The sequence below is a fragment of the Sinocyclocheilus grahami genome, unplaced genomic scaffold (assembly GCF_001515645.1).
Source record: "Sinocyclocheilus grahami isolate Dianchi unplaced genomic scaffold, SAMN03320097.WGS_v1.1 scaffold399.1, whole genome shotgun sequence".
In the NCBI taxonomy this organism is placed as follows: Eukaryota; Metazoa; Chordata; class Actinopteri; order Cypriniformes; family Cyprinidae; genus Sinocyclocheilus; species Sinocyclocheilus grahami.
The window spans coordinates 467,616-480,200 of record NW_015505578.1 but is presented as its reverse complement, the minus strand read 5'-3'; the positions used below and the strand labels follow the sequence as shown (position 1 = coordinate 480,200).

Sequence of the window (12,585 nt, the reverse complement as noted above, 5' to 3'; positions counted from 1 at the left end):
TGAAGAGGCTAATGGAGGCTCAATCTTAGGCCCAATCTGGAGCCTGTGGATGACTGTGATTGGATCCTTGTGGATCTGTACAGTGTCACCTTTAAATTTTCATCAAGTTTAATTACTTGAATGACTCCTATCTGTCCATGTCCATGTATGGTTTGTGTTTGACATCCTAATTTATCTTGTTGGTTGTTCACACATCAACAGGGATAATAATTTAAGATGTATTCTGCTGGCAGTTTTCCCTTGCACTCAACCCTGGTCTTTAGGTCCCAACTAACAGATTCAATGATTGTATGTATTTTGGTCTGTTGTGGTCTTGATTACATAAAACATGATATTTTTTCATATTTCTTCATTTTATTTAGCTTTTTACTAAAACGAGAAATTCAGTCATTATTTATGCTAGGTCATGTCGTTCCAAACCTGTATGACTCTGGAATGGAAAAATACGATATTTTGAAAATAAATAAATAAATAATAATAATAATAATAATAATTAATAATTATATATATAATCTCCATATAATGAAAATGAGTGGGGTCCAAAACAACATGATTGGACCCCATTAACTTTCACTGTATTCAAAAAAAATTTGTGTTTTATTCTGATAGCTGTACCTGATGCATGTATAATTTGGCCTACACTCTTAAAAATAAAGTTTCCAAAAGGAGGTTTTCATAATACATAATGCAATACAAGAACCATTTTTGGTTCCCTAAAGAACCTTTTAGTGAACAGGTCTTCAAAAAAAAAACATTCTGTTAATTTTAATAATCTAAAGAACCTTTTTTTTCTATTATAAAGAACCTTTTGTTGAATGGAAAGGTTCCATGGATGTTAAACTTTCCTCATGGAACCATCCTTTACACTCTTAAAAATAAAGGTGCTTCAAAAGGTTCTTCAAGCGATGCCATAGAAGAACCTTTTTGTCTAAATGGTTCCATAAAGAACATTTAACATCTGAAGAACCTTTCTGTTTCACAAAAGGTTCTTTGGGGTGAAAGAAGGTTCTTCAGATTACAAAAAGGTAAGAAAGAGATGGTTCTTTAAAGAACCATCTCTTTCTTACCTTTTTGTAATCTGAAGAACCTTCTTTCACCCCAAAGAACCTTTTGTGAAACAGAAAGGTTCTTCAGATGTTAAATGTTCTTTATGGAACCATTTAGACAAAAAGGTTCTTCTATGGCATCGTGAAGCACCTTTATTTTTAAGAGTGTACTTTTAAGATTTGAATTCTAACTTCTCTTTTCATAATCAACATAGACTGTAAAATCCTTTAATGAGAAGCATAATCTAGGTATTAATAAATCTTTGAGCATTTGGAATGGTTTAGATAATGGGAGAATGATTTATTGAGGATGATATGGATTCATCCTTTAGTTCTGCAACATCTCCAGCCCACCTACTGTGATCACCTTTGTTCTCTGGCTCTGAGATTTATGGAACAGTTCAAAAGCTCCGGCTGGAGAGAGAATCTGAGAGAAAAAAGAATGACAGAGCCTGATGACATTTTGCAGGTCTTCAATGTCAATGGTTATTACAAGAACACGAATTTAGCCAACACACTCTCATCCAAATGGACACAGTAACCTTCCAAATCAACCCGAGTCATGCTATTAATATAGCCATAAACTAATGCAGAACATGTCAGCAGAGAAGACAAGCTCAGTATCAGTAGAGCTAAAATATCAGTATCAGATATCAGTAAGAGCTAAAATGTGTCTAGCAAATTAGTCACTGAGGCACTATTCTGGGAAGTTGCAGAATTACTTATTTACTGGCATTTTCATGTTGATGCATTCAGAGACTTTTATTCATCTGAAGTTGTTTTAAGGTACATTTTTTATGAGACAAAAGGAGAAAGGCAATTAATTAAAGACTGGACGAATGCAATTACGTATGCAAGAGTGCAATTACAAACCTGCAGGAGCGTCAGTGTCAGCCGGTCGCCGACTCTCCTGGGTTTTCATGGAAGAGAATTACGCTTATTCTCTTGCATAAGAGATTATTACTTCGTTTGTTACAAGTGTCAAATTTTTATCTTTACTATTGATGTAATATTTAAAGGCTCTATATTGTATATTGCTCTGTGTAATTTTTCATAAATAACTCTTTACATTAAGGTTCCATTTGTTAACAAGAGTTATCATGAACTAACAATGAAAATTACATCTGAACCATTTATTAATCTTAGTTAATGGCCATTTAAACATTCACTAAAACATTATCAAAATAAAAAGTTGTATTTGTGAATATTATTTAATGGACCTGAGCTAACATGAACTAACTATGACCAGTTGTAGCTATTTAACGTTAACAAAAATGAATAACAATAAAATGTATTGCTCATTGTTGGTTAATGCTAGTCAATACATTAATGGTAATATAACCTTGTTTTAAAGAGTAATCATAATGGATTCAAACAATAAAATTGTAGATTTTAAAGTATTACATCAAATCAAACAAAAGCATAAAAGAAATATGTACAGGTATTTATTCGTTGATTATCATTCCCTTTCCCCTGCAGTTGCCTCATGCCTGTCAGAAAATCCATTTGAAGATGTTTACTCTGTGTTTTGGAATATGATAGGTGGCTTAGCTGGCATAAACTGGTCATAATCATGTTCTAAAATCTACCAGATTAGATAGATAGATAGATAGATAGATAGATTGATAGATAGATAGATAGATAGATACTTTATTGTTTGTAGCATTCTATAGGCTCTTACTGAACTGAAAAACATTGACCAGAAATAATAAGCTACTTTCATAAATGTATAATTAGGTGCTCAGTTGTAAATAATGTTACAATTTAAAAAAAATTACAATTTAATTACAATTTAAAACGAAAGTATGGCCGAAATACGGACCTCTTCTCGGATGATTCGCCTATGCGGACACAGACTCAAGTGCTCCAGTAGGAGCCGTTGATTTTGTGTGTGTGTGTGTGTGTGTGTGCAGGTCTGCTCATGCGCCCATGAAGAGATGCTGCTGCTGCTGCTGCTCAGAGGTGTGTGCGCTGCGGCGGGCTTATTTACACCCGTTCAGTCACACTGGATCATAGAAAAGCTCTAGCGCTCCTTAGGAAATGGACTTTCTAAAGGGATTAATGCGTCTCTGCGGTGATACATCTCAAGGTTAGTACTGAGATATGGCGTTGAATCTATTTCTTTGCGTAATGTTATATTCTTGCCTGTGTTAAGCTCTATCGGTGCGTCTGCCATCATCTGTCGCTCTGCGCTTGTGCTGAAACGTTTTATTTTCAGTCTCTCTGAAGACTACACGTCTACACCTCTTCCTCGTCGTTTCCGTTTTGTCTTTTCTCTTTAAATGGGAAAGACGTGTCACACTGATGTAATGTGAAACGGATAAAAAGAGACAATGTTTTACTTTATAATTAGCTTACCATTTTTAAGCACAACAGTACGCAGGTAATATATTTAGGCGTTTTTTGGGACTGTGCAATTTTTATCCCATTAAAATCACGGGTTACTGCATGCATACGGTAAATGGTGCAATGCTACACCATGTTGAGTCCTTAGAGGCCATAACACAGAGATACAGTGAGTTTTGCCACTTTTTTTGAGCGTTTATCAAATTAGCTTTTTTCCCCCTTTGGCATGCAAACACATAAAAAAATTAAATAATAAATAAAACCCATATTGTTGTACATTTAGATACCGCCATGTGGGCCACGTACTGAATGCATCTGAATGAAAAGGTCAGAGCTCGTTTGTAAACCTATGCGCATGCATAATATTGTGTGCGTTGAGCGTGCGCTTGTCCTGACAATACAGTTTTAACATTCATTCATGTTACCTTAACTCGTTCAGACACGAATTATGTTCCAAAGAACACAAAACGTGGCCGTGCTTTATTTCTACTTAAAAACCTTGTTAGAAAATCCAGTGTAGTTGATGGTCATTAGTTGGCGCAAGCTATAGCTCGTTGACCAGCTACCATGTAACAGACTAGTTTGATGACCTTATGAATAGATGGTAGCTGGTTTGTTTTCTGGTCCAAAACGCTCTGCCAGCTTTTACCAGCTAACATGTCCTAAAAGAGTTTTTAACCAACCATAAACTTGACCATTGAACAATAGATAATGACCAATAGATAGTTTTGAAGGGCTCAGGTTATATTCTATTTTATCAGAGTAAGATGAACTAATAAATATAATTTATATAGCAAAGTATGTACATTTACAGGGACAGTCATTTGGATCGTCCTCTCAAACCTGCACTTTTTTTTCGGTGACCAGCTCAGGGTTTTTTTTCTTCACAGTGCCACACCACCTACAACTTTGGTATGTTTTCAGACAGACATAAAATTTGAATATCAACATAAGCAATTTAGTGCAATAGACGTCTATTATTTTTACAGGCAAATGGCTATGAAACCGAAATATCCATATAATAACTTTTATCAGGCATGGTCTGCAGATAATCTGACTCAAATATAACTAAATTATGAATATAATAGAATTATGTTATTATTTTCTGCCGTCACAGGCCACAGTTTCAAAACAACATTTTGTCAAAAAGAAATAATGAATTAAGCATTTACTTTGTAACAATCTAAAAATTCTGTGATTTGATTTCTAAATGACAGAAAAAGAAAGAAGTGGACAGTGGGGTCTAAACAGGTTACCAATTTGAAACAATTTGTTTCTTGAAACAGTACATAAAACATAAATCGCTTTTGTTTCTTTTTGTCTTGTAGCTCTAAATTTGCATCATCAGTCCCACAAGCTGTTCCTCCAAACAGTGTGGAAAGGATTTACGCAGCCACATTACTGAAGAGGATTCTATGACTTATGCTACATCCACAATTTAACTGCGTGTCAGAGATGCCCCCTTCCATAAAGTGGTGCATTAGGTGGGCTGTCTGCTTGTCCTTTATTCTCGCACTGATCCCCAGGTCCAGAGGATCGATGCTGAATTGTCACAAAATGTGCATATGCGCCAGCAACATCGTCAGCTGCTCCAAGATGAACTTGACGATGGTTCCATCCGAGCTGCCCAACTACACAGCTGTGCTTGACATTAGTTTTAACGAGATAACCAGACTACGCGCACAATGGACCAAGCACAAACTTCCCAACCTCCACAACCTCTTGCTCAGCCACAATGGTTTGTGTTTCATCTCTTCTGAGGCGTTCATTTTCGTAAAGCAATTGCGCTACTTGGATCTGTCATCGAATAAACTGCGACAGCTAGACGAGTTCATTTTCGAGCCACTGATACATCTGGAGGTTCTGCTGCTCTACAACAACCAGATCTCGCAGATCGACCGCACAGCCTTCTCGGGCCTCAGTGGCCTGCAGAAGCTCTACCTGAGCCAGAACCAGGTGTCCCGCTTCCCCCTGGAGCTCGTCAAGGACAAGAGCCGACTGGACAAGCTGAGCCTGTTGGACTTGTCTTCCAATCGGATCAAGGTTCTCCCCATTCAAGACCTCCAGGTGCTGCCGGCCTGGATCAAGAATGGGCTGTACTTCCACAACAACACCCTCATCTGCGACTGCGAGCTGTACAGTTTGATGGCTCATTGGTATATCCGACGGCTCAATTCAGCTGTGGACTTCAAGGACGAACACACCTGTGTGCATCCCGGCCCAGATAAACGGGTGCTGCGTTTGTACGGTCTCAACACTCATATGAACTGCAGCACGTTTAAAGAAACCGACCAAGAGGCTTATTTGGAGCAGACGCTCACCCTCAGCTGTGATACCAAACAGCGGAAAATGTCCAAGACCTGGATGCTGCCTGGAAACATATTGGTGCCTCCTGACAGTAACCAGAGCGATACAAATAACGACAAGTTTGTGAAAAATGGCAGCCTTGAGATAAAATCGATACGACCTGAGGACTCAGGTGTGTACACTTGCTTCGCCGTGAGTGAATACCTCAACGAAACGCTCTATGTGGTGGTCAAAGTCCACAACTTCACCCTCAACGGCAACGGCGAGACCCTCAACACTGCATACACCACTCTGGTGGGCTGCTTGGCCAGCGTGGTCCTGGTTCTTATCTATCTGTACCTGACACCCTGCCGCTGCTTCTGCTGTCCAGACCAGGGCAAAAAGAACCAGCATGAAGACAGCATCCACTCCTCCATGCTCAGCGTCACCCCGACGCACGAGGATATGGCAACCAAAGCAGAGCTCAACAGGCACGTGGCCTTCATAGACCCCAAGGACCTGCAGGGACAGAATGGAAAGGTGAATCCTAACGGAGATGAAGAAGTGGATGAGGAGGCCATGCAGGGAAAAGGAAAGCGGAAGAAATCGGTGGCAGACTCTATTAGTTCGGTCTTTTCTGATACTCCCATTGTAGTCTGAGGGAGAATGTGTCTTTTTGGCTAGAGACAGTTCTTTGTTGTGGCTTTCCTGGACTAAGAGACTAGAGTACACAGTTTGCCATCCTCAGTGTTTGGCTGTTTCTGCAAAACCTTTCCAGCATTTTAATCTGTAGCACTTAAGTATATACTGTGAAAAGGTCTTGCCATATTAGTGGAATCTAAACTTGGGAGTGTTTAGATGTTCCTGTGAGTTTAAGCCCACTAAGTGTGACTAGAGGTAGTCTGGGTAAACAACAAATGCAATTTGCGATTTCTCAATGATCAAGCTAGAAAGCTATAGGTTGAGAGACACTAGAACATTAATACATCCTCTATATAATCCCATCATAAGCATGAGCTTTGCAGACTGCTAATGTTAAGAAGAATATAGCATAGAATGAAGCCCTTGTAGCTAATAATATTGACCACAGTTTACGCTAACTGACCAACCTTACCACTTTATGTAAAGCCATATGCAGTTGGTCATTGCAGGAGAAAGCAACTATAGCATTTGAGAGGACAGTCACAAGAAAATGATGAAAAAGTATTTGTTTCTGTGGAACATTAGAAGTTGTTTTGAAATACTTACTGTATATGAAACATCCGCCACCTATATGGCAATGGGGGAAAAAAAACATATCCATAACTCGATTGGCTGTTTGAATCTAGACTCTTTCAGTCCAATTTCCTTAGCAATTATAGAAGTTTCAATGTTGGATACCAGTATAAAACTTCCATCTATATGAAACCATATTTAAATACAGCCATTTTTGAACACATTAAACCTCACATAAAAAATGCAGAACGTGTTCATTTTCAGCCGCTTGAGCTCATCTGTCATGACAACCAGGGAGTGACATATAACCGAAATGCTAATGCAATCTTTTAATAGAATGATGTGTCCCATCTGCTTGCATTCTCATCTCTAAAGCAATGATGATTTGAGCCTGGATTCAACAGCCAAAACAGTTTCGGACACTCAGACCTCTTCTCACTCTGCGTTCATTTGCACATGTGGTGGTTCGAGTCGGTGCTGACTCATCCATTGTCAGAATGGATGTCACTTGAAGCGCTGATGTAATAAAAAGCCAAAGGCTGAGGGAATTTTTAATTATTATTATTTTTTAGCTCAAACCATCATCATTTCCTGAATGATTTAGAAAATCAAGTTTGAAGTTTGAACACAGGTCAAAACGCAGTGATTAGCCGAATCCCCCTCATGTTCTGAGATTCTAAATTATTACTACAGGCATACAGCAGTGATCTCTCAAAGACCAATATTATATTTGCATATACAATGCCATAGGAATCTAAAGAGACTGCTATGAATCATAATGTAATTCGTAAAGCTTGTTGGCCTGTGCTCAAGGTAGATGACTAGTTGATATCTGGTTGGAATGCATCATTACGCATTTTGATTACGTTATTGTCCTGGTGGACTCGAAGGGCATGGTAGGACTGTTCTAGAATGCCAGTCAATGATGTTTGAGAACCAGACGTGGATTTAGAACGTCCAGCGCAGCGCACACAGTCTCTAGAACCCTTAATTCTGGGAATGCCACTTCCATTCTTGTGTTCCTGGAAAGAAATCGGGACGCATCTCACGTGTTAACCATAACCACATATTTATAACAGGGTCTGGTTGGGATCAGCGGGAGCAATCTTAGTTTCCTCCGATCTCTTTCCCTAGTAACATCGTAATTACATCCTGTTTTGCGAGCGAGTGAGGGAGTGGGTGAAGCTATTAAATGTTTGATAGGTGGATGAACTCACAAACAGTATTATCTCAGGGAGAGGGAATGACAGATAATAGCAGCTATGGCAGACTGCAGTCATGGGCAGTTACGGTCTCTCCAGCTGCAATCCAAAATTAGTGTGGAGGGGAGGGAAAGGCCTTACCATCACAAGCGCTGTGGGAGGAGGCCTGAGATCTCTGCGGTCTGTTCGCAAAGAGACAGAAAAGCCAAGTGCTCCCCCTAAAACCACATCCAGCAGCTTTTCGCCCCTATCGTGTGTGTTCTTCTGAACTGTGTGTCCTTGGCTATTTCGCTATGAGCAGAGTTCCACTGTTCATTACTCAGCATTTGACAGTACATCTGTGCTTTTGTATGTGCAAACAGTGTTTGTTTTTACAGTGTTTATGAGATTGTGTCATTTTAGGTAGCTTTTTTCCCCTTGAGGTTCCAAAGAGACTCAATTAATTCCTTGTTCTTCTGTGTATTGTTGTTCCTATACAGTTGTCTAGATTCCACTTGTGACTATAGGATATTGGTAAACCTATTTTAATGACACTAACTGTAAAGGTCTTTCTCTGTCATGTATTTTGAAATTTGATCATCTATTTGTCTATTATATGTTGTTATTTAGGCACAGAAATTTTTTTTAATGTCAGTCAATTAAATCTCAAGAATAATCACAGACTGCATCAAAGTTCCAAAACTCTGTTGCATTAATTAGAAATCTACAAACCCAATTCCAAAAAAGTTGGGACACTGTACAAATTGTGAGTAAAAAAACGTGGATTGCGGTTCACAGCCCGCTTTCCTTTTGTAATAAGATGTATTTCTAAGTGAAACGTTATATTCAACAAGAAAGAAAGTGGGGCAGAAAATTGATTGAATTGTGAAAAGTGGCGTTATAAACCAGAATTGGAGCCAGACCGAATGCAGGTTTGATGAATAAAATGCCTGAATGGCTCTGGCTATTGGTTAATATCCAAAAACAAACAAACAAAAGTTATTTCAGGAAAAATGCAAGTCATTCTGATAAATATTCTAAAGACAAACTGTTTTTCCTTGAAATAACTGAAGAATTGTTCATAATCAATTAAGTAAATAGGGTGAATTTTGATTACATGATGACTTGCAGCCTGTCAGAATGTCAAAATAGCTCATTTTAGAAGCACTTGTGCAAATGTTAACTCTCAAAACTCCCATTCACACCAAGGACGATAACTATAATAGTAACTACAAAGCTGTAATAATCATTCTATTTCTTTACGAATAGTGGAGTCCAAACCACAACTTTAACTATAAGGTCAACTACAGTGGGTACGGAAAGTATTCAGACCCTCTTAAATTTTCCACTCTTTGTTATATTGCAGCCATTTGCTAAAATCATTTAAGTAAATTTTTTTTCCTCATTAATGTACACACAGCACCCCATATTGACCGAAAAACACAGAATTGTTGACATTTTTGCAGATTTATTAAAAAAGAAAAACTGAAATATCACATGGTCCTAAGTATTCAGACCCTTTGCTGTGACACTCATATATTTAACTCAGGTGCTGTCCATTTCTTCTGATCATCCTTGAGATGGTTCTACACCTTCATTCGAGTCCAGCTGTGTTTGAATCACTTTCACAATTTTTTTTTTTGTTCAGCTGACGAACAATAAAAATAAAAAATCAGATTCCACACAACTTTAAGAAACTTGAGCATTTAAAGTGGCAAATTACATAACTGCAGCACATACCTACAGTACAATAAACAACGTTTTGTTGATTTGGTGTCGTTGGACATGGAATAAATTTATTGTTAGTTATCCTTTTTGATATGAACGGCCTTAATAACTTGGTGCTAGAGATACGTGGTACTAGAGACTAGATCAAGTCCCTTCTGTTCTTTACTAACATTTAGACTCTTAAAACTCTAGATTAACAGAATTCAAAACAAGCATCAATATCAACAGCATTTGATAGTTAGTCTAGTCCCATGGTTCCCAACCCTGGTCCTGGAGGCACCCCAACACTGCACGTTTTGCATGCCTCCTTAATCAAACTATATGTTTCTTTCTTACTTACATTGAACACAAAAGAAGATATTTTGAAGAATTTTGAAAAACCAAACAGTTGTACCAAACAGAAATACTATGGAAGTCAATGGGGACCATCAACTGTCTGATTACCAGCATTCTCAAAATATCTTCTTTTATATTCGACACAAGAAAAAAAAACTCGTACAGGTTTGGAATGACAGGAGGGTTAGTAAATGATGACTATTTTCATTTTTGGGTGAACTATCCCTTTAAAACTGTTTTGGGAAATTGAAATAAAAACCTAAAATAAAATAAAGATATTAGATTAAAAATGTCAATGTAAAAAAAACTTGCCTTGGCAACTGACTGAAATAAATATGTTTAAGTATTAAAATTACTAGAACTGAAAATATAAAATACAATATTTAACAAACTCTAATAAGCACATAATAAAAATGACTAAAGCTTAAGATAAATTTAAAATGAAAACAAATTTTAAAAAATAAAACCTAATTCAAAATATTAATAAATAGTATAGTATTTAAAATAATTAAATTTTAAATGAACTACCATATTTTTTCTATGAATCATGTTTAGCGGCATCTTTTAAGACAAAGGAACCAAATTATATAATGAGAGATGTTTTTGTAATATTAGATTTCATTTAATGAGATTCTTTTGCGCTTTAAACCACTGAAGAAAAAAATAAAATACTGAATGCACCTTTAGTTAAAGGTGACATATCATGAAAATCTGACTTTTCCAGGTTTTAAGTGCTATAATCAGGTCCCCGGTGCATCTACCAACCAAGCAAACGTGAAAAAGATTAACCCAGTAACTTTGTTTTGTAAGCCTTTTTCTGTAAGCGTCTGAAAAAACGAGCGCGTCTGATTTCGCTCCCTTGATGACGTGGCAAAGAGATCTCATTATAATATTACTGCCCCTTAATCTGTAAGTTTACACCCACGGAGCCATCATTTTGATTTCGCAAGCGACAACGGTGTACCAGTTCTGATGCCATGGTGAAAGTTTGAGCAAAACATGCTAACTGTTCTGTCTTTGGCTGCACAGACGAGCACAGAACACTGTTTAGAGTCCCAGCCTCAGAGGAGACGACAGAGCAGTGCATTTATTGATGTATTTACTGTATATTGCTGCTGCCAGCAGTTTACCTTCACAGACATAACCAACTGTTTTTTGTAACTTGTGTGTTTTTTAGTAGGTACGAGCTGTAATGGCGCAGCTCTATTCTGGAAAAGGGGGCAGGGAGCAGCAGCTCATTTGCATTTAAAGACACAGGCCCGAAAAACATTGTGTTTCTGCTTCCACTCAAAATAGACATTTTCAAAATTATATAATACATGATCTGTGGAGTATTTTGAGCTGAAACTCCACAGACACATTCTGGGGACACCAGAGTCTTATATTACATATTGTAAAAAGGGGTATAATATGTCTCCTTTAAACTACTGATAAATGTGTTAAACATACCTTCTGTGCACCTAGTTTCTTTGGCAGATTATGGGAGGTTGGAGCTGGTATGCTGGTCTCACCCCAGGACACCAGGCTGGAGTGAGTTTGGGAGAAAGAGGAGAGGATATTGGGTTTAGGGGGACATGAGGACATGAAGGGGGGAGAGGCGTCGCAGGTCTTACGTTTCCTGCCAGGACCTTTATGCTCGTACCCAACAGCCCTTTGATTGAGCCCTGAGGCCCCTCCCTTATCAGACTCTGGGGAGGGAGAGGGGGAGATGTGGGCGGAGCTTTGCTTAATCAGCCCCTTCATTTCAGGTGGGTGTGTTCTGCTGCCAAGTGAGTGTGCGCCATTAAATGGTCCATGCGGTGAGGAAATCGTAGTTCTGTTCAAGGAGGACTGGCGGTCTTTGTGGTGGGGGAGAAATAGGATTTTGGACTGTCCAGGTAAGTCCTTGTCCTCTTTTGGTGATTTCCGGTGCTTGTTGGCTGTGGGACTTTCCTGAAGCTCCCTGAAACCCGCTTGCAAAGCCTGTTTGCTGGTCCGACCTGCAGGGTTACGGGGCCGGGCGGGGCCTGAGGTCGTCTGGGCTTTCGTTGGTAGTTTGGAGGCGGCTGTTAGGTTAGTGGGCTCTGATTGTCCTGAGGTGCTTGTCCTGAGAGTGGAGGCGCTGCGGATGGGTAATGAGCTGCGCGTGGCATCATGGGAATTGTAGTTGTTTGTGGTGACTAGGGGTTGATGAGAGCATAGTTCTGACACCTGAGGGATTTTCCTGCAGACATAGGATATACTTATAACAAACAAAATTCACAGGCAAAAGAACAAAAAAATCCATTCTTGCACAAATACATTTAAAAACAACTCATTTTGTAATTAAAGAAATTAAAGCAAAGAAATTAATATAAACTAATTAAAAAACATAATAATTATTATTAGCATTTAATAATAGTAGATTAATTAAATACATGTTTATTTTAAATCAAATATGTATTTATTTATTTTATTTATTAAACAAT

At 38.3% G+C, this 12,585-nt stretch overlaps 1 protein-coding gene across 1 annotated transcript; it reads left to right on the top strand.

The window, feature by feature from the left end:
• Window positions 1–2,950: 2,950 nt before the first annotated feature.
• On the top strand, window positions 2,951–8,852 carry LOC107550491 (amphoterin-induced protein 1-like). Its single transcript, XM_016231780.1, has 2 exons — window positions 2,951–3,135; window positions 4,721–8,852. Exon 2 carries the CDS (start codon window positions 4,815–4,817, stop codon window positions 6,336–6,338), a length of 1,524 nt encoding a protein of 507 aa, XP_016087266.1. The 5' UTR covers window positions 2,951–3,135; window positions 4,721–4,814; the 3' UTR covers window positions 6,339–8,852.
• The last annotated feature ends 3,733 nt before the right edge of the window (window positions 8,853–12,585 follow it).

What these genes read in the sequence shown, in the direction of transcription:
- LOC107550491 (XM_016231780.1), top strand. Translation starts at nt 4,815, where the DNA reads ATGCTACATCCACAATTTAACTGCGTGTCAGAGATGCCCCCTTCCATA.